At 36.6% G+C, this 23,739-nt stretch overlaps 1 protein-coding gene across 1 annotated transcript; it reads right to left on the bottom strand.

Annotated features, from left to right (window-relative positions):
• Positions 1–20,584: 20,584 nt before the first annotated feature.
• LOC121251835 (peroxidase P7-like) lies at positions 20,585–22,458 on the bottom strand. Its single transcript, XM_041151212.1, has 3 exons — positions 22,171–22,458; positions 21,703–21,894; positions 20,585–21,401 (listed from the first exon to the last, which is right to left on the bottom strand). The coding sequence occupies exons 1-3, from the start codon at positions 22,381–22,383 to the stop codon at positions 20,850–20,852; spliced, it is 957 nt and encodes a 318-aa protein (XP_041007146.1). The 5' UTR covers positions 22,384–22,458; the 3' UTR covers positions 20,585–20,849.
• Between the last annotated feature and the right edge of the window lie 1,281 nt (positions 22,459–23,739).

Raw genomic sequence — 23,739 nt, 5'->3', positions numbered from 1 at the left:
ATGAAATTTTATTTAAATGACGCTATGAAATGATAGTTAAATGATGTTATGAAAGGCATGTTTAATGAATACTATGAAATGATGTTTACTGATGATGTTTATGCTTATGCTTTTAAATGATGTTTATGAAACGAATGTATTGACGAATGAGAAGAAATGAAAAGGAAAGGATATATATATTTTTTTTTTCATGTAAAATCCTTATTCCATTCCATTATAAAAAGGCTGCAATACAAGTAGGAGGATCCTCCATAGTTACAATGAGATTAGAAATGGTAAGAGCATCTTTTGCAAGTAAATGGGCTATATGATTGCCGTTTCTTCTAACATGAGAAACTTCCCATTTTGCAAACAACTTAAGATAAAACCTAGCCTCACTCCAGAACATGCTAGAGCTACTTAGTGCTTCTCTGTCTTCGACCAAGGCCTTTGTGACTTGCAAGGAATCACCCTCGAGTATAATCTGGTGCAAACCAATCTCCCATGCCATTTTGACAGCTTGTAGAGCCCCATATGATTTAGCTAGTAAGGGATCAGGGTAGAGCTTTTTCCTCTGCCTCATTGTTTCAATAACCTGGCCAAAACTGTCCCTTATAACCACTCCTATGCCAATTAGTCCCTTGGCTTTGTCTACTGCCCCATCCCAATTAATCTTGAACCAGTCCACTGGTGCTGCTTGCCAAGAAACCACTGGGGAGGAGGCTTGGTTGGTGCACTGATCTAAGTTCTTCTCTGCCATCATGTCTAGCACTGCTGTTGCCTCTCTAACAATGATGTTCGCATGAGAGAACCCCTTCTTGAAAATAAAGGAGTTCCTTCTCCACCAAGTCTTCCTTGCTATCCCCACAAACTCTTGAAGTTCCTCTGGAGTCAGTACCTTAGTTAGTGTATCAAAAAATTGAATCATAGGGGAGCTAGGAATGGAACATTTATGTAGCCTTTTGGAACATTGACCCCACACATCCTTAGCTGCTTCACAGCTCCACAGAACATGTTGCACGCTTTCTTCTTCTCTACTGCAAATAAGGCATATAGGGTCACTCACAATTTTCTTCTTAAACAAGTTGGACTGAGTGGGAAGGGTCTCCTGACAGGCTCTCCATAAGAAGGTTTTGTCTCCTGGTGTAGCTTGCATCTGCCAGATCTTGTTCCAAACTTCCTTGAGGCTATAGCTAGTTGATGCTTGACCTTGAGCAGCCACCTCCCTAGCCTTTTCCATGTGATAAGCACTCCTCACTGAAAATGAGCCATCCTTTGTTCCATGCCAGATGATTCTGTCCCCAGTAACCATAACACTGATAGGAGTTTCCAAAATCAGCTGAGCTTCCCTCTCCTCGAAAGTGTCTTGAATCAGATCTTGTTTCCACCTCTTCGTATCAAAGTCAATTAAGGCAGCAACTTTTGCATTCCCATCTAAATTCTTAACTGGACTGGTGACTTTCCTTGGATTAGTTAGGTCCAACCATTTGTCTCCCCAAATACTAATTTCTAACCCTGTGCCTACCCTCCAAAAGGAGCTATCCTCGAGAACATGCCTGGCAGCCATCAAGCTTCTCCATACAAAGGAGGGTTTAGAGCCAACCTTTGCTGGCTGTAGAGTCAAGGAAGGGAAATATTTGGCCTTTATCACTCTAGCAACTAGGGAGTTAGGAACTTGGATTAGTCTCCAACATTGCTTAGATAGCATAGCAATGTTGAAGCATTCCAAGTCCCTAAATCCCAAACCCCCTTCTGATTTAGCTTGTCCCATTCTCTTCCATGAAATCCAGTGAATTTTATGCTCCTTATCTTGTTAGCCCCACCAGAAATTTTGAATAACACTGTTGATGGATTGAAGTAGAGTTTTTGGCAACTTGAAAACACTTATGGTGTAGGTAGGGAGGGATTGGATGATTGCTTTTATGAAGATTTCTTTCCCAGCCTGAGATAAAGTTCGAACTTTGAAGTTACTAAGTCTCGATTTGATGTTATCCAAAATGCCTTTAAAAGATCTTAGTCTATGTTTCGCCACTACAGAAGGCAAGCCTAAGTACTTTTCAGAAGGCATAGCTGACCTCATTCTAGCTATTGAAAGAATATAGTCTTGAGTGGACCTTGCTGTGTTATGACTGAAAATGATGGAGGTTTTCTCTAGATTTAGTCTTTGTCCAGATGCCATCTCATAGGTTCTAAGCAAGTTAACCAACCTTCCCCATTCGACCGCATTGGCCTTGCAAAACAAAAGGCTATCATCTGCAAAGAAAAGGTGAGATATTCTAAGCTGCCCTCTTGCAACAGGAACCCCATGTAGCAACCTATTTTCTTCAGCTTTATGGATTAAATTGCTCAATGCTTCAGCACATAGGATAAAAAGATAAGGTGAAAATGGGTCACCTTGTTTAAGTCCTCTTGTGGGATAGAATTCAGGTTGAGGAACACCATTCACCATGAGAGCATAGGAAACTGTTTCAATGCACTTTATCACTAGTTCAACCCATTGGCTGCTAAATCCCAGCTTATAGAGAACTGCCCTTAGGAAACTCCACTCCACTCTATCGTATGCCTTGCTCATATCCAGTTTTAAGGCCATGTAGCCTTCTTTCCTTGTCATTTTACATTTCATGGTGTGCAAAGCTTCAAAAGCTACAACTACATTATTAGTAATTAGTCTGTTTGGAACAAAGGTAGATTGTGAGGGAGAAATGATGCCATGCAACACCTTTTTTAGTCTATATGCAATAACTTTGGAGATTAGTTTATAGAGGACATTACAAAGGGATATTGGCCTGAATTCTGTGACTTTCGTTGGAGTTTTCTTCTTTGGGATGAGTGCTATGAAGGTTGATGCTGCCCATGTTGCCATTCAAGTTAAGTATAGTCAACATTGCATCACACACTTGAGGTCCTACTACTGACCAGTGTTTTTGATAGAAAATGGCAAGAAAACCATATGGGCCTAGGGAACTTAAGCCATTCATGTGGAATAAGGCATCTTCTACCTCCTGAGTTGAGTAAGGTCTGGTCAGCATCTCATTCTGTTCTTCACTCACTTTGGTTTCCAATGTTGCAATACATGTTGTTGGTCTGCTGGGGTTGGAAGAGGTGAAGAGATCTATGAAATGATCCTGGAAAAGCGTGTTAATACCCTCCCTTGAGGTGATTTCTTGATTATTGCTATCAAGGAGCTTTTTGATCACATCTGTTTTCCTCCTTTGTGATGCACACTGATGGAAGAATTTTGTGTTTCTATCACCCTCCTTCAGCCATTTATGTTTTGCTCTTTGTTTCCACTTGAGGTTTTCAGTTTCCAGCAGTGTGTCCACCCTTTGTTGTGCTTCTTTGATCTCTTTATTTAATTGGCCCGTATTCCTATCTTGTAGATTTGAGAGAAGTTCAAGTTGTTCTTTGACTTCTCTCTTAAAGTTGCTTAGCTGCTGCTTACTCCACTGAGACAGTTTCGGCTTGCAAGACTTGAGCCCCTCAACAATGTGTAGTATTTTGTTTGGTGCTACTCTAGGTATACTCCATGCTTCCTCCACTACTTTAAAGTAACTCTCCTTCAGGGTCCAACAAGCCTCAAATCTGAAAGGCCTCTGATATCTAAGAGAGCAAGGTTGCACCCGGTCCATCACAATCCACAGTGGACTGTGATCAGAGTTGAGGGCTGGAAGGGTATAGACTCTCGAGTCAGCAAACATGCTTGCCCATGCATTATTGCAGAAGGCTCTATCCAACCTTTCTTTGGTGAAGGCCTTTCCATCTCTCCCATTTGACCAAGTAAATTTCCTTCCAGAAAATCCCATGTCATTGAGCCCACACCTACCCACTGCCTCTCTAAATGCCTCCATTTGGTTATGAGGTCTTAAGGGGCCTCCCCACTTTTCATCATACCTCAATATTTTATTAAAATCACCTACACAAACCCAACCAGTTGTACTTGTAGGTGTAAGAGCCTGTAATAGTTGCCAGCTTTCATGTCTCTTAGGAGTGATTGGGTTGCCATAAAAGCCTGTAAGAATCCAGTGACCACCAGCCCTCACTTCCTTTACTATCAATGAGATATGGTGTTGTGTATAGGACAAGACTTCAGCTTCTGTTTCTTCTTTCCACAGGAAGGCCAAGCCTCCACTTGATCCTTTTGAGTTCATCACAAAACTGTTTTCAAAATTCAGTTGTCTTTTGACCGTTTCAATCTTTAATATGTTACACTTTGTTTCCATTAAGAAAACAAAATTTGGGTACTTATTTTGCACCATGAGATGCAAATTATTCACTGTCCGAGGGTGCCCAAGCCCTTGGCAGTTCCAGTTTAGGCAACTCATAGCAAATGGTGGGGTTGTACCACAGCCTCCACCACATCGGTTTTGCCAAAATTTGCAACATGAGAAGCCCCATGTTTTGCTTTCTTCGAAGCTTGGACTGCCCTCGGCAGTGCCAGAATTTCATTTGAAAGGAAATGAAATGAATGAATGTTTTAATGTATAAAAATAGGTAACAACCATGACTAAATGAATGAATGATGGTACTAATGAACTAGATAGATTGCAATGTCGGGTAAGTAGTACTGGTAGTGCAATCAGTGCTATCCCTGAAAATGATTCCTAACCTGTGGCCATGGGCAGAATCCAGATCCAAAAGACCGCTAATCCCAACGCACAGGGTGTAACTGTGTGCATTGGTCAAAGGAAAATTGAAAAGAGTAAATGAATGTATGAATGATTTTTAGTTTCCTTATGAATGAATGTACAAGGTGTGGGAACATTTTATGAAATGAAAACTCATTTAAAGAAAAATCCCATCTTGTAGTGTTTTCAAATGAAATGAATACTTTGTGTATAATATGTAAAAAAATGATGAATGCATAAATGAAAACCTATGTTAATATAGTTTTACAGTACGAAGTAATACTTACTGAGTATTCGACTCACTTTAGTTTTAATGTATATCCCTCTCCTCCTCTCAGGGACAAAACAAGGAAGAAGCGTCAGGACATACATAGCCCAAGGGAAGCTTGATAGAAGCCTAGGCAAGTTTTATGTAATGTGTTTAAGAGTATTTTTGTAGAAAGACTTTTAATTTTAATTTAATGATTTCCACTGCAAAACTCCCTCTTAGATTTATAGAGTAGATTAAAGTTTTAAACTTAAAATCTTTCATATTTTGAAAAGAAAGGGGAGAAAAAGGACTGTTAATTTTATATTTAAATATATGTGGTGTCTTATATCATGTGCTTCTTCTCTACATGAACATGCCACGTATCAATTGCATGCCACGTATCAATCATACCGTTAATTTTGTAATGGTGGGTGGTTCAAGATCATGTCAACTCATTTTCTGAACCATTGAAAATTAATGGAGGTTTTGAATTCTAAGTTTCTTAAAATCTAGGTATCAATTTTATAAAAATTAAAAACAAAAGTCTCGAGTTGTAAAAATGTGAGAATCCAGGTACTAATTTTACAATTAGCCCTTTTAGTTTTCAACAAAGTTATTGTTAGCAAGAAAGTGGATTTAAAAATAGACAACTTCTACTAAAGATTAAGCAAAATCAAATTTCAATATATTTCAAAGGTAGAAAAAAAGGTCGAGCAATTTCCTAATTGAAAAAGAACTAGTAATATCCTCAGAGTCCCTTATATACCCCACTACCCAGATGTTTTTATTACCGTATTTTAATTTTAATTTTGTTGTCATGTGTTATGAAAAACCAATTCTCAAATTTAAGGCCCTGTTTCAATATAGAAATTATTTCGTTTCATATCATCTCATCTCATTATTATAATTTTTTAAATTTTTACAAAAAAATATAAAAAATAATTTGATTTTTTCAAATCTCAAAATAATAATAATATTAAAAAATAATATTTTAATAATATTTTATTCAATTTTTAACTTTCATCTCAACTTATTTTATCTAACTCACTATATAAACAACACCTAATTAAATCTTTGATGGTAGTAGGTATAACGACAAACATACGGAGTGCGCCTTTTATTTTTTAATTTTTTTATTTATCCAATATTTTATTTGAATAAAATTATAGTGCTCGTCAATATTAATTTGGTTCAACTGTTTGAAATTTTTGAAACCTTTGACATTTGTTGTTATGGAAATAAAAAAGAGTACTAAAAAAGGAAAATTCTGAATTTTTGTTGTAAGAACCCGCTAGAAATTTAATAGTGGATATATTTAGGTTTTAGGAATATTGTGCCACAAATCGACTAATCACGTAGGTTTTAGTCTGTCAGCATAGTCAGTGTTACTACTCACTATGGTACAAGAAGCGCGATTTTATTTATTTGAGATAGTTAAAAGTGTTAGAATATCATATGGCTTGCGCCATTAGACTCAGTTGATTATTTAGCATTTTATAAAGCAAAAATCTCATTTTCAATTTTCGGATAAAACGTTTGATCGAAAATGCATTTTGTTTATTTCAAAACACTTCGAGGTTAAATTTCGATAAACGAATTGTACAGTTAGTTTTGTGTGTATGTTTAGGACTTTTCAGTATAAAGTTTATTTTTCACTTTTCCCACAGTGAATAATAATCTCAATAGTAGCATCAAGTGTAGTGTTTTCAAAATCACAATGCGGAATTCCAAATTAGGTTAGAGTTGTTTTGTTTGGACACTTGGTAAGATCTTAGCCATACTTGGTGAATAGTATTAGAGACTTGGCACTAAGAGGAACATGAGATAGAAATATGAAGGAAATCAAGGTGTGAGATCATGCCACCTAAGTAAAACCCTATTCCATCCAACCATCCAAATTGTGCCAAACCAAATAGGGTTTCAACCCTAGTGAAACACTAAATGGTTGAAATCCAATTGAAACCTCAAAACCTTGGTTGAAACTGAAACCCTAAACTGTTTTCCCCAACCCTAAAGTTGGCCTCCAAACCCTATTTGATCCGATTTCTAGTATTTTCTTGAATCACTTTATTAAATCACTTCCACATACTATTAGTTCCTAAAATTCATGTTATGACATTATTATCCAACCATTTAGACTTTTGAAATTTGATTGGGCCAAGAAGAATTGGATTTGGGCTTGATAGAATCTCAAACCTTAACCAAACCCTCTTTAAACCCCAAAATCAAGCCCACTTGTTTAAGGCCCATTAGGCCCACGAATTTTGGCCACCTTGACAAAACTTCTTGAGGTAGTTTCCACCCACTCAAGGCTGACCATCCACTGCTCATAACAGCTCCAAATTCGTGCATGATGTGAAGGCCAAAGGCCACCTCACCACCACCCTTCTCTTGGAAATTTCCTTGGCTGAAAACCACTCACTATTTGTAGCTTTTTGTGAACTAATCACCATCCATCAAGGTGTCACTCAAGCCCATACTTCCCTTTTCAAAAGTGTATTAGGCATGCAAGTCATCCTATCACTCACTTTACCCATTTTCATTTTCATTCTTGGAGAGAACACTTAAAAGCTCTTTGAGGCAGTTTTATGAGCCTTTTAGCATGCCATTTTTAGAACCCTTTTCTGTAGTTTCTCATAATGATTCATTCATGAAAATTATTCCTCTTTGAGTCTAGTTTCTTTGAGTCCTTCATGGTGATTGGATTAGTCTAAAGTGGTTTTAACCATGGAAAGGTCAATCTAGACGATAATCTGGATAGTGTGTTGTATTTTAGAGTTTTTGACCAAGCTAATGGGCAAATTGTGGTCTAAAACTTTTATGGAGTATTTTCAATATGTTTATATGAATGTTGTTGGAGATTAGTTACATGATTAAAGATTTTGATGTAATATTTTCTTAGATCTAAAAGGTTAAAAACTGGAAGAGGAAAAAGAGTTTCTGTTTTAAGAAAGTTTGGATCTTAGTGGTTTATTCTTACTCCAATTGTTTTGACATATTTATTTGACAATACTAAGCATTTTATCTACATGTTAAGATGCTATTTTGAAGATTTTTGTGTTAGTTTCAAAGATTTGAATTTTTATGCAAGAGAATACTCGGTTGGGTGATGTTTTTAACGAGATCCATGTTTTGATTTATTTTTAGCCATGTGATTTTAAGTTTAATGTTTGGATCTAATTTAGGACATATTTTTAAACCATATGATTTTTTGGTTTGAAGATCTCATTATGGTATGCCTCGGATCAAGTGTTTGATCAAAGCAAAGTTTAGAAAAAAAATTTTGTTTTTGACTAAGTGTTGGAGCCGAGTACTTCAAGTGATATTTTGTGACTTATATATTGATTCAAAGCATGTTAGTTAGGAATGTGTTATGAACATGTTAGAAGAAAGATTTGGATTTGTTTGTTTTGGTAATGTTTTGAAATAGGTCAAACCTTAAGATTCAAGACTTTGTATTTTAATTAAAAAATCTGGATCTTTTTACTAAAACGTTTTGTGTTTATGAGAAGTATATTTTTGTTATATGTTTTAAGCATGTTTTTAAACTTAGGATATGAGGATATTTGTTGCAATATTTCAGTCATGAGTTTTGGAGTTGGAAGAAATTGAAACAAAAATCAAGAGATATGGCCTTTGGAAGTTTCGGCCCTATGATGTTTCATAGTTGTGTTTGATTTTAGATTTTTCTAAGTTGATATTTGAGTTTAAGAAAAAATTTACATGAGGAATGTAGATTTTGATGATTTTTGGAGTTAGGATGTGAAATCCTTAAGTTAGGGATAAAATGATCATTTTTTCACATGTAGAGGGTAAAATGGTAATTTTACTCTAAGTTAACATCTTTTCATGTTTCTAATTGTTAGTGATAAATTTTCCAACTTTTAGAATCTCTGCTTACAGTTTTTCGTAGTTTGTGCTTAATCCCCGTGACGTGACGATCACTGTAAGTTATATCTTAACTTACTATCAGATTACTGTATATCTGTGATGGATAAGGAAACTACAGTTTATTTATGTATGTTATCATATATGTCATACCATGCCATGCCACTTCATAATTATCTATTACACAATTTATTTTGTCACGTATTGCTATTTGTTACAAGTATGTCATGTTAGGTAATGCTATCTGTTACACGTATGTCATGTCATATAGTATTTTTTGTTATATGTTATGCCATATTATGAAATATTGTCTGTTATATGTTATGCTATGTCAGGAAATATTGTCTGTTACATGTTATGTCATGTTACAAAATGATGTTTGTTGTTGTTATGTCATGTTATGAAATGCTTCTGTCTCATAGTACATCATGTCTTTCATTTCACATTCATGTCATGTTATGTTACATCAGGGCTTCTATCTGTTTGTTTCATGTCACTTTTATCTCGAGTACAGTTTGTGTATCTAGAGAATAACCTTTCAAGTCATATCAAGTCTGTTTATGTCTATCACAACTCTAAGTGTTAGAATGTGATAATATCCTAGTGAAACTCCTTTATTCACGCTGGAGTGTCTAAACTAGTGTGAAATTTTTTGCATTGACAAGGTAAAGATTAACGAGCTGCGAATGGGATCTAATTAACTAGTCACCGGGGTGCAGTAGGCACTAATGCCGATGGTGCCACTTATATTTCAATTTCATTTTATACGTACAGTATGTGTGTTCACAACAGGTGCAGATACTTGTGGACTGGCATGTATGCTAACACACTCATAGTTGGTACAGATACCTGTGTCGTGATGCGGTAATCGGTAGGGACACACAGCTCAAGAGAACCCATGGATCGGACTCCTTACCATGCACGTCTCCACGCTCATGCACTCAGGCACACCTCTCTCATTTCTTTCTAAAGGGTTTTATCAGCTTTACTACACACACACACACACACACACACATGCACCTTATACACATTCATGCACACTTTCTCTTCCTCCTAGATACAAGATCGCACGGCCTGACCACTACCTTAAACCTCCGCCCTACACCAGCATCGGCCAAGCTACCATCGCACGTCCAAGTGGCCCTATATCCTGCACCAAAAATAGAGCAACTTTGGAGTCCAGCTTGAGCCACTAGTTGCACCTCCGTAGCCAACTTCTCCTCCACACCGTGAGCCCTGCCTCCATTCAAAACCACCGTGCAATAGCCCACTGCCCAGCCCACACTCAGCCTTTATATCACAGCACAACAACCCCAAACGGAAACCACCCAATGTGCCAATAACCTCCACGCCGCATCGCCACGCACCCAGTCCATTCACAACCAACCTGCAACCTCTAGCCAACCACCATGTAACCAAGCCACCTGCAGTCACATGGAGAGCCTCTGTTTTTCACAACAAAAAAAAAAAAGCAAAACACATACAACAACTCATCCTCATCGGTTGCCTCAGCCACAAATAACGCCTCCAAGCCAGAGATCGAGAGCCATGAATGCCAACCACCAGGGCACATATTGAGAGCCCGCAAATGTCAAATAGAAAAACTGAAAATACCTAGAAGAAGTTTTCACCACCGCACGTCCTCCACACCCATGGCTGTTAAGGCCACGACACCATTGTCAACAGAAGACGCCGGAGGACAAACCACCTTTGGACGCTGCCCTGGTCGATGGTTAGAAACCCAGACCGTTGCATGCCTCCTCGTAGTTTCCCGATGAGTTTCCTTTCTCCCTCACACCATATCCTCTCTCTCATCACCGTCTCTCTCTCATCAATTTTTCTCTCCCTCCCACGATGCCCTGCCGCCACTCCTAGCCACCTTGTCGCTGTTTTGTGATTGCCTCATGGTGAGTCTCTCGCACGGTGCTCTCCAAGCATTCTCAGAACACAAGTTTGTTTGTGTGGTATTTTCGTAATATAAGTTTGCACTAGGTTTAGTGTTATTACAAAAAAATATGTCACTTGTTTAAATTACGTAAAATCCCTTGCCAATAAATGTTGATAGTAGGATTTATATTTTAGATATGATTGATAAAACCAGGAGAAACTAAGTGCTTGAAGGTGGAAAATAATTTAGATTTTTGAAGTATTATTAGCAAATATTTAGTAGATGTTGATTTATTTAAAGGTTACGAGAATTTTAGAATTCTAGGAAAATAGGTTACTTTAGTATTTCAGGCGTAAATATCAAACTATGGGTTTAATTAGAGATTTAAGTAAGTTATATATCTTTTTTTTTTATAGGTGACAATTGATTTCGTTCAGCATTGTTGTGAAAAAATTCAGAGAAATAAAAAGTCCAGGTAGGTGGGGTTCCTCTATATAATAGACTTTGCATAAAAGAAAATGATTGAGGTTGATTTTGAAAAAATATGCATATTTTGTTATGAAAAGAATTTTGAAACAATCTCAGTTATTTGCTCGTCATTACTCATGAAATCTATATAAAAGATATATGTATTTTTGTCATGACTAATGTAGATATGAGCTTATTTTTTTAGCATTATGTTTTCCGAGCTAAAAAAAAAGAGCAAATATAAAATTTATGAAAATTTGTACATGTGATATGAAACTGATTTGAATTTGTTTTTGAATATGTTAAATGATATAATTCATTTCAGTACTTTGTTTTGATATGATGTAGCATTTGAAAACCTTGGCATGCATTTTTTAGTCTGTATCTGTTTATAAGCTGTTTATGATGTTGCTTTTGTTTGGTTTCTGTTAAGGCCCTCCCATGGGTATAATAGTGGTATATTGCCACGGGTATAATGGTGGTTTATAACCCTATCACAGAGGTTAAATAAGGTATACGGCCCTGCCACGAGTATAATAGTGGTATACGAGCCCGCCACGGATATAATAGTGTCATACAGCCCTATCATGGGTATAATAGTAGTATACAACCTTGCCACTGGTATAATGGTGATTTATAACCCTACCACGGGAATTAAACATGGTATCTATTCTGATGTGATGCTCTGATATGATATGAAGAGGAGGTCTCAATTTATGATATGCCAAAGGAATTTTGAATAAGAATATTTCTAAACTTTCGCTTTGATATTTTTGATAACTTGTTTTGATTCTGCAGTTTGAAAGCAAATATTTTCATTTTGCATGCTGATAATAAATATTTTGTTTTGCATTCTAAATTCTGTAAATGCTCATATTTACATACTAGTATATATTCTCTGCTTATTGAGTTGTTGATAACTCACCCTTTATCTTCACAATATTTTTCACATAATTTTGATACAGCAGATGTAAGTCAAGAGTAGAAAGTATTAGTAAGGTTTGATGATTGTAAAGGAGTAAATGCCAAATGGGTACAAGTATTTATTGGAGAGTTTTATTTAGTAGGTATATGATTTAATGCAATTTTGGTACTTTGAGTCATGGATATTTTCTGTGGAGATTTTAATTTATTTCATTGAGGTATTTCTTTGATGTTTCCAGTCTTGGTGGAGGAACATGTATTTTTAGTTTTTGAATAAATGAGTTTATATTTTATGCGAAATTTGAAGTTTATAAATACGTTGTGGGAGATAGTTTTTAGGCTACAAGAGCTAACTCTACGAACCTCCGAAACCGGGGCGTTACAATTGGTATCAGAGCCAGGTTTGAAATTTTGCATACTATATAATATGGAGTTTGATGAAATTTGAGGTTTAAGATTCTGCATACTTTCTTGGTCTAGTTTTGGAGATTTGAGGTGTAAAATTTTGTAAATTTGAAGAAATGATTTTCATGACCTTTGGGATTTTAGTTCCGTTAGGCTTGTTTTGTGGACTATAGGAAATAATCTTTATAAGATTTAAGGTTTAAATTTTTTATGGTGTACATAAGCTTAATCAAAAGCCAGATTTGAGGTTATGTAGACATTAGGATATGAAGTTTTGGATTTTGGTGGACTTTAGGAAATAATTTCAGATTTGATGTTTTAGAAATCTGCGGATGGAAGAGCCGATCCTTCTGATATTTGAGGTCTTAGAATTTGTAGGTATTAAGGATTGCGTTTTATGAAATTTGAGGTTTTAGATTCGGTAGATGTTAAGATTGAAGTCATGACATTTGAGGTTTAGATTCTAAAGACGTACGTAATTTAAAGCGATGTTAAGTTTACGACTATAGTTTGTCAGAAGGGCTTTACGAGTTGATTAAGATATGGTTAAGAAAATCTTGAACTTGTTTTAAATATTTATTTGGTGTATATATTTTTGTTCAAACACATTTTTGTTTTCTTTCATTAAAACGTTTAACCAATTTTAAGCTCACAGGATGGCACCTTGTTGCTGAGTTCGAAATTCGGAGGATTTGAACGAAACCAACAATGAGCAAGGCTGCACATTCGAGCAATTTAATCGTACTCATCCTACCACATTTTATGGAAGAGGCGATTCAAATGCAGCAGAAGATTAGATTCAAGACATGGAAGAGATATTTAGTGTCCTAGAGTGCACAAATCAACATAAAGTACGATTCACAACCTTTAAATTAACTGGGGAAGCTAAGAGGTGGTGGAATTTTGAGAAAGCCATCAGGGATGCTGAGGGGACAACAATAGTTAGCTAGCCTCACTTTAAGCAAAATTTCTTCGGCCGCCCTAAAGCGGATAGGGAAGCTAAAGTTCGAGAGTTCACCAGCTTGGTACAGGGGACCATGACTGTGCGCTAGTATGTTGCAAGATTTGCGGAATTATCACGCTTCACCTCATACCTGATTCCTGATGAAGAGAAGAGGGTCTAAAAGTTTGAGGGTTTGAATCACAAGATATATGAACGGGTGATGGTCCTAGAGATTCAAAGTTTTTCAGAGTTAGTCCTAAGGTGATGTTGGTTGAGCAAAATCTTAAGAGAGGTGCTAAATTGCAAGAACAAAGAGAGCTACTACACAAGGTTCTCCTAGTATGGATCAATGGCCAAGAAGAGGAACGAGGGGAACAACTCAAGTTAGAGATAGATGCAAGAAAATCAACCGAATAACCCCTATAAGTATTGTAACCATGCATACACTGGAGAGTGCATAAGGGAAATGAGGGCATGTTTTCGATATCGTAAGACTGGTCATTTCATTAGAGAATGCCCATTTCTGTTGGAAGACAACAATAAGCCCAACCCACCTCCAGCCCCGACAAACGACACAGGCAAACAATCAGTATAGAATGGGATCGGCTCGAGTATTTGTACTAACACCTAGAGATGCTGAGGACGACAAAATGTGATCACGAGTACTCTACTCCTTTACTCAATGAAAGCAATTATTTTGGTTGAGTTAGGATTGACCATTCTTGCATTTCAATGGAATTTTGCTAAGTTCATAGCTTAGAAGGTTCAGATTTGGATTTAAGAGGATGTGCATGATCTAAAAAAAAAGTGGGATTATTTTTTGGCTTTAATTTCATTGTGGAAGTTCATATTTTTAGACTTGAACTAGAACTTGAGGTGTACGACGGTTGACACTAGGTGTGTGAATATGGATGCCAAGAGGATTAGGAGATATTTAAGGCACCGGGCACAAAACGTTGGAAAGTTAGAATTTTGAAATGTTAGGTTTGACATAATTGTTGAGGATTAAATTAGGCATGGAAACATTTTGCTTAAATGCAGCAATTTTGTGGTTTTTTTTAGGGGGAGGATGTAACACCCAGTCCGAGCACTAAGCCCAAGCTAACCATAGATTCTAAAATTTTTATTTTTATTTTGTTATTATTTTGGGTTAATACATATGAAAAATCCACTTGAGATTTAACGAGTAATTTTAGAGTAGGCTACAGGCCCAAAATTTATTTCGGCAGTATATGAATTTTTATTGGGCTTGATCATTAAGTTAAAGTTATTAATTTAAAGGACCAAGTGGGATCTTTTTATATTGGAACTGGCCCGAAAAATTTTTGAGACGAGATTTGGTTAGTTTAGAATTTGAGTTGAGGCCGATTAATATTTATTAAATACTTGATTTAGAAAATTTCGGAGAGGCCAATGAGATTATGGACTATGGTAACCGGACCAACCCATTTGTTAATTCTATACAATATTCAAGATGTTGACCCAAACCCTTTGAAATGGGCCCAAAAAGCCCAAGCCCTTGGGAACCAAGGATCAGACTCCCTACCATGCACGTTTCCACACTCATGCACTCATGCACGTCTCTCCCACTTCTTTCTCTAGGGTCTTATCAGTTTTACTACATATATATATATGCACCTTATATATATATATATACACACACACACGGACACACACATATGCACCTTATACACGTTCATGCACACTTTCTCTTCCTCTCAAACACAAGATCACACGGCCTAACCGCTGCCTTAAACCTCCACCCTACACCGCCATCACCAAAGCTACCATCGCACGCCCAAGAGGCCCTGTTTCTCGTACCAAAAATAGAGCAACTTTGGAGTCCAACGTGAGCCACTAGTTGAACCTCTATAGCCCACTTCTCCTCCACATCGTGAGCCCTCCTTCCACTCAAAACCATCGTGTAATAGCCCATTACCCAGCCCACACTTAGCCTCTATATCGCAGCACAACAACCCTAAACGGAAACCACCCAAAGTGCCAAGAACCTCCACGTCTCATCGCCACGCACCCAGTCCATTCACAACCAACCTATAACCTCTGGCCAACCACCGTACCCCAGCCTTGTAACCATCGTGTAAGAAAGCCACCAAGCTACCTGCAGTCACATGACAAGCCTTTGTTTTTCACACCCAAAAATAGAGCAATCCACATATAGCAGCTCCTCCAGGCCGGTCGCCTTAGACACAAATAACGCCACTCCAAGTCACAGACTGAGAGCCATGACAGCCAACGACTGAAGTACAGATTGAGACTCGCCAACGTTAACCAGAAAACCTGAAAACACCCGGAAGAAGCTTTCATTGCCGCACGTCCTCCACACCCACGGCTGTTAAGCCACTATTGAGGCCACAACGCCATTGCCAGTAGAAGACACTGAAGGACAAGCATCCACCATCAGATGCTACCCTGGTCGACACCCAGCACCCCAGACCGTGGCACGCCTCCTCGCGGTTTCCCGATGAGTTTCCTCTCTCCCTCATGTCGTATCCTCTCTCTCTCTCTCTCTCTCTCATTAATTTTTCTCTCCCTCCCACGGTGCCCTACCACCGCTCCCAGTCACCTTGTCGCCGTTTTGTGGTTGCCTCACGATGAGTCTCTTGCACGGTGCTCTCCAAGCATTCTTAGAACACAAGCATGCATGTGTGGTATTTCCATAATATAAGTCTGCACCAAGTTTAGTGTTATTACAAAAGAAAAGAAAGCCACTTGTTTAAATACGTAAAAGCCCCTACCAATAAATGTTGATAGTAGGATTTATATTTTAGATATGATTGATAAAATCAGGAGAAATTAAGTGCTTCAAGGTGGAAAATAATTTGGATTTTTGATGTATTAGTTGGAAATATTTAGTAGATGTTGATTTATTCGAGAGTTACGAGAATTTTAGAATTTTAGGAAAATAGGTTATTTTAGTATCTTTGGAGTAAATATCAAACTATAGGTTTAATTAGAGATTTAAGCAAGTTAGTTGTCTTTTTTTTTTTTTTTTTTTTATAGGTGACAAATGATTTCGTTAAGCATTATTGTGGAAAAATTTAGAGAAATAAAAAGTTTAGTTACGCAGGGTTTCTATTTTAGACTTTGCATAAAAGAAAATGATTGATGTTGATTTTGAAAAAATATGCATGTTTTGTTATGAAAAGAATTTTGAAACAAACTCAGTTATTTGGTCGGTATTACTCATGAAATCTGTATGAAAGAGACAAGTATTTTCGTCATGACTGGTATAGATATGAACTTTAGCATTATGTTTTCTGAACTAAAAAAAAAAAGAGCGAAAATGAAATTTATGAAAATTTGTGCATGTGATGCGAAGCTATTCTGAATCTTTTTTGAATATGTGAAATGATCTGATTTTGTTCAGTACTTTGTTTTGATATGATGTAGAATCTGAAAATCTTGGTATGAATTTTTTATCTATATCTGATCATAAGCTAGTTGCGATGTTGCTTTTGTTGTGTTTCTATTAAGGTCCTGCTATGGTTATAATAGTAGTATAGGACCCCGTCATGGGTATAATGATGGTTTATAACCCTACCATGAGGGTTAAACATGGTATATGGCATTGCCATGGGTATAATAGTAGTATATGTCCTTGCCATGGATATAATAGTAGCATACGACCCCGCTACGAGTATAATGGCGATTTATAACCCTACCACGGGGGTTAAACATAGTATCTGTCCCGATGTGATGTTTTGATATGATAGGAGGATGAGGTCTCAGTTTATGATATACCAAAGGAATTTTGAATAAGAATATTTCTGAACTTTCGCTCTGATATTTTTGATAACTTGTTTTGTTCTGCAGTCTGAAAGCAAATATTCTGATTCTGCATGCTGATAGTAAATATTTTGTTCTGAATTCTAAATTCTGTAAATGCTCATGTTTACATACTAGTATATGTTCTCTGCTTTTTGAGTTGTTGATAATTCACCCATTATCTTCACAATATTTTTCAGATAATTTTGATGCATCAACTAGAAGTCAAGAGTATGAAGTGTTAGCAATGTTTGATGATTGTAGAGGAATAAGTGCCAAATGGGTACAAATATTTATTGGAGAGTCTTATTTAATATGTTTATGATTTTATGTTATTTTGGTACTTTAAGTCATGGATATTTCTAAGTCTGTGGAGATTTTAATTTATTTCATTGAGGTATTTCTCTAGTATCTCTAGTCTTGGTGGAGGAACATATGTAACACCTGGGCCCAACACGAGACTCATGTTTGATTTTTTTTTTTTTTTTTTAAATTTTTTATGGAGGAAAAGCCTAACGAGTATTTTTTTTGGAAATAGGTTATAGGCCCAATAGTATTTATAATATATTCGACCTATGAGAAGTATTACAGACAAGCCAAGGAGATTTTTGGAATGATCTAACCAGCCTAAATTTTTATTTTGAAATTGGCCCAAAAGCCCAAGCCCGTGGAAACCTAGGATCCGACTCCATGCGATACACATCTCCATGCTCATGCACTAATTCACGTTTCTCCCTTTTGTTTCTCTAGGGTTTTTTTATCAGTTTTTGTTTCTATATTTATGCACCTTAAACACGTCATACACACTTCACTTCCTCCTAAACACAAGACCCCACGACAGAACAACAACCATTGCCCCCCTAAACCATGAAGTATGTGCATTGCCATAGAGATAGTAACCACAGCGTTGCGTTGCATGCCCCTCCCACCGTCCAACTTCAGTGCCCATCCTCACCACCGCGTGAAGCCAAACAACCAGTTTTCCTAGCGTCAACCACGGGACCACCGTGGAACAGTCACTGCCTCCACGTCCAGGAAACGCCCAACAACACAAGTGCACCGCAGCAACGCCTCACGCAAGACTCTATTTTGCACCACCGAAAGTAGAGCACCTACTTCCCTCCATAGTGAACCGCAACGCCACCGCCCAGCTGCTCAGCCTCAAGTGGGAACCTTCAGAACACGCTGCTCATGCACCCAGGTATGTCGTGTCCCTCTTGATATGCCCACAACAAGCCTTCTTGCCCCCACTCCTTTTGTTTTTTTCTCTCTCTCTGCCTCTTTTGCCCTCACGTTAACTTTCTCTCACTTGCACCTCACAGCCCCACCACCATGCAACGGAGGCTACGACCAGCTGGAAGCCATCTTCATCCCAGTGCCACTTCGATTGACTGTTGCCATTTACTCTCTGGTGAGTAAGACCCTATGTTGCACAGCTTTAGAGTTTGATGAGTCATCTGTTTCTTCACATATATGGGTGTCTTTGAGTGTAACGAAGAGGCAGCTTTAAGTACAGGAAATGCCATCAAGCCTTTAGTGTGACTATACGTAAAGTACCTCAAACACGTTTAAATGTTTTTAACATTATTACCTTAGTAGGTAAACTTTGAAGAATACTTGTTTTGACATCATTCCCTCGATTTTTTTTTTTTAAATTGAAACATATATCATAAATGGACTTTTCATTGAGTGGGAATTTTTTTGCTAAGTGATTATTAAGTGAAAATGTTTTTTAAGGATCTTAGTTTATTTGAATAAATATTTTAGATATGTATTTTATTTTATTTTTGTAAGAAGATCATTTAGAGTTTAAGGTATTAGATGGAGAAATTGAGTGGATGCAGAGGAGTTTGAGAAGTGAAGGCATTTTAGGGTTATGAGAATTTTAGGTTTTGAGGAATTAAAATAGATTATTTTAGCATCTTAGGCTTAAATATTAAAATATGTGTTCGATTGAAAAATTTATGAAAATCATATTATTATGTTATAGGTGGCGAATAATATTTGTTCGATATTGTTGAGGAAATTTTCGAAAGCTAAGAAGTCCATATAAGCGAGGTTCCTATGCTAGACTTTGCATAAAATAAAAATGAACTAATGTTGATTTATGAAAATGCGTTTTATGTGTTTTGAAAAGAAATGTGAAAATAACCTTAGTTATTTGTTCGTCATTACTCATTGAACTCTGATGAAAGACAAAACATTTTTGTCATGATCGGTGTAGACATGAGCCTATTTTTGACATTCTATTGCTGACTTATGCAAAAAGAGCAAATATGAAAACTTGTGCATAATTATGTAAATATGCTATGGATCTGATTTGATTATGAAGATGATATGATTTTGTTCAATATTCTGTTTGGATAAGATGTGATTTCTGAAAACTTTTGCATGACTCTTTGATTCTGAATTTGATTTTGTTTCCGCTCTATTCAGTTATGACCCTGTCACAGGTTATAATAGTGGATACGGCCCAACCACGGATAAAAGTAGTGGATACGGCTCAACCACGGGTAATAATAGTGGATACAACCCAACACGAGTTATTATAGTGGATACGGCCCTGCCATGGGTTATAGTAGTGGTCTCTATTTTGAGTGCACATTTTGGTGACAGAGTGATTTATGTTCTGCTTGGCTATCCGCAGATGCACAAACCCTACCACGGGGGTTATACATGACCTCTATTTTGATATGATATTTTAATGATGAAGATGATCATTTATGCTATGCCAAAAGATATTTTTAAATGAAATTATTTCTAAATTTTCGCTCTGATATTTTGATAAGAAAATGGAAATGTTTTGTTCTGCATCCTGATATTTGTAAATACTCATGTTTACACACTAGTATATATTCTTTGCTTACTGAGTTGTTGATAACTCATCCCTTATCTTCAAACATTTTTTTCAGATAATTTTGATGGTTTTGCTGGAGAGCAAGAGTAGGCAGTATTAGAGAGGGTTGATGTTCGTAGAGGAATAAGTGCCCGATGGTACACGTATTTATTTAAGAGTCTTAGTTAGTAAATTGGTTATTTTCAGTTTTTTTGATTTGATGAGTTAAGGATATTTTCGAGTTTTTTGGAGAGTTTCAATTTATTTTATTGAGAATTTCTTTGAAGGAACATAGATATTTGGTTTGGATAAATGAATATTTTATGGAGTTTCTATATTATTTATACTTGTGATTTTTGAGTTGATATTGAATAATAAGAGCTAACTCTCCCGACACCTACGAGATCGGAGCGTTACAACATATATTTTTGGTTTTTGAATAAATGAATTTATAGTTAATTTATGGGGAATTTGAAGTTTATAAATATGTTATGAGAGATAGTTTTTAGGCTACAAGAGTTAACTTTCTAGACTTTCGAGACCGAGACATTAGAGTCACGTTTGTAATAGCGGGAATTAAATTACTGATATATAAATATCATATTCTTGCACAGTACTTTATTTAAAAGTTTGCTTTCAGAAGTCTATTACAAAGGGGAAATTTATTAGTTTTCTTTTGGCTGAATAATTTTAAATTAGACAATTATTTTACTATCCCCTCAATTTTTGACCAATACCTAATTATATTCTTTTCCTTTCTTTTCGAAAATGCAAGAAGCTTATTCAATTGCACATATAAAAACTATAATAGCAAGCACGGCCATGCAAAAAGCTAGCCAATGATGATCATGAGTACTTCAGTTTACGACCCTGCAGTTCTTTCTAATCTCCCCATCTGTCCCGGTGAGTGGGCTAATATTGCCCATTTTCACCATGGCAGCAGCAAAATCAGCATCAAAAGCTGCATCGTCGTTACTATAGATCCTCACCAATGCATCTTGAGAGCCGCCATTAAATAGCTCTTGGTCTGAATGCAGAAGCCCACGTAGAGCCAAGAGGTTCTTGTAGTACCTATTATCGAACCTGTTCTGGGTCTGTACGTCAAGCGGTGCTAAATTATTATCACCACCAGAAACCGGGCAACCGGCCTTTCGAGCAATGGCAAAGTTGGTGTTGATGTTGGTGTCGTTGTATATGCGAGTCCGGAACGACAAACATTGAGCTTGGCCTATCGTGTGGGCGCCGGAGAGAGCCGTCATGTCACGAGCGTTTAGGCCTTTGTCGGCAAACAAGGAGATCAGGGTTGTAAGGTTGGCGAATGGAGGGGGAAGTTGGGTGTTGGCTGCGCTCTGGTTGGCTGTTCTTGAGTCTCTCCTGCCTAGCGGTACTATCCATGGGGATCCTTGCAGCTAAAAGCAAAAAAGAAGAGAGAAAGAAGAAGAAGAAGAAGAGATATGAGATTATCGGCCATCATCCATGGATGAAAAACATGTCTGAATTAGTCTCAAGCATAACGACAATTAAACAAGCATATTTAACAAGAAAAAAGCATAAACCAGAACCCTAAATAGTACAATATTTCTTTATGCATGCGATCATGAGTTGGTAAATGTATTTGCGTTATATATGATAATTATTATTTGCACGGGTTCATGCCATCTAAATAAGGAATTGATTTAAAGGAAAGGAAGAAGAATATATGCTACTGACCAAGACCACACCATCTCGAGCTGCAAGTGCCAAAATATCAGCACAAGATACAGTAGCGTTGCAGGCAGCTTCCACGCGAGTTTTAATGGTATCAATCACCTCGAAACCCCTTACTGAATTCCTATTTGGGAGTGCATTCTTTTCACCTGTGAAAGTGGGCGTGTCGTCCAGTAGAATCGATGCATCGCAGCCCTACACGTACAACACTCTAAACAGATTAAACCAACGTCACATTCAACTTTTCATGATGAGATCCATGCACCAATTTTTTTTTTTTTTTAAACAAAAAAAAGAAAAAAAACAAGAAGTAAACGAGTCATTTTAATTTGCTCAACTAATTGCATGCATGTTTGATGTTTCCGTATCCTAGCTAGAAAGTAATAGTATCCTGGATATTTGAGCTTAAATTTCCAAAAACAAAAAGAAACAGTACTAATGGCAGCAGTACTAGCTAATTAGTCGTCTCACTTGTACGAAGCAGTCGTGGAAGAACAAGCGAAGAATAGAGGCACCCATACGTGGCTCCGCATTGACAGCTCGAGTCATTTCATTTCGCACGATAGTTTGGAGAGTAGGGCAAGTTCTTGCGTAGAAATTGGGAGAGAGTTTTGCATGGGAAAAGTAGGGTAAAAGAGAGATGATGGAGAATGTAATAAGGAACTGGGTTATCATGGACGCCATGACTACTCTGGAATGCGAATGCCCTGTCTAGCTAATACTACCAAGTTGAATAACATCAGTTAAGTTTACGTCTATATATATAGACAACTCAAGGGAGAGGTTTCTTGTGGAATGCCAGTGATCATCCTTTTGTTTAGGACCACGCGCGCGCGCGCGCGCGCGCGCGCGCACAAGTATATATATATATATTTATATATTATAATAATTTATAAATAAATAAATAAATCAAAACACTAATTATACCTTTGAATACACCAATAAGCGAACTTGCGTAGATAGTTTTTCTGTTTTTTTTTAATAGTTTTTTAGCTCTCGCCCCAATTAAAGAATCTAAAATAACTTCGGGAAAATTAAAACCTCAAAACTTTAACAGAGGATCATCACCTAAAATATATACCATATTGATTCTTTTCCAAACGATCAGTAAAAGTTAATAGCAAAATATTTCTTAAAGCCATTTTTTTAAGAAAATTCAGAATATTTCTTAATTTCTTATGAATGTCTTCACTTGACTTACAATAACCTAGTAATATGAATAGTAATTTCTTATGAATGTCTATCCTCATATGAATAGTAATATGATTTAAATTTCATAATACATGATGAACATAAATAAATAGTAATTTTACTCTTATGCATTAGACTATTTTAATATTTGAAGTCACACTTTATTTTTTTCTTCAATCAGGCAGATGTGGCAAACGTGCAAACCGCTAATATATATACTAGGTTATGAGGATAGGCTATGCCGAATAAAAGATGTAAAAAAAAATACTATTATATGAGGATAGACTATGCAGAATAAAAGATGTGAAAAAAAAATATATTTATTATTGTTTATGTTACTGTTCACCCACGGATGTTACTGTTTTTCCGAGGATAGTATCTTTTAAGATATAGGAGATATATATATATATATATATATATATATGAAAGTTTTAGATCAGGTCACATCCATCGATCGAATACCCTTAAATCTGGACTCTAACTTTTATATTGATGGACTCACTAGTGATGCCATTAGTTTAAAAATATATTTATTTTTGTTACCATAAATAGCAAAATACGAAACATATTGAACATTTAAAAAAAAAATGCTCAAATCTCGCAATTTCATTAATTACATGAATGGAATTCTATAAAATGAATTAAGGTATTTACTAATTAGCATTAGTCACTATTCACTCTCATACCCCTACCGATAATTTTTTTATAAAGTGTGGATGCGTTTTTCATAGGATATGGAAGCGTTTCTCATAAGGTGTGGAGGTATTTTTCATAGAAAAATATTACTTTACCCACTCATTTTGCTTCCTCATTTTGACATCTCATGTATTTTATTTTTTTTAATTTCCT

Source organism: Juglans microcarpa x Juglans regia, chromosome 2S (assembly GCF_004785595.1).
Source record: "Juglans microcarpa x Juglans regia isolate MS1-56 chromosome 2S, Jm3101_v1.0, whole genome shotgun sequence".
Lineage (NCBI taxonomy): Eukaryota > Viridiplantae > Streptophyta > Magnoliopsida > Fagales > Juglandaceae > Juglans > Juglans microcarpa x Juglans regia.
The sequence above is the reverse complement of the archived record's forward strand: the minus strand, read 5'-3'. Positions and strand labels throughout refer to the sequence as shown.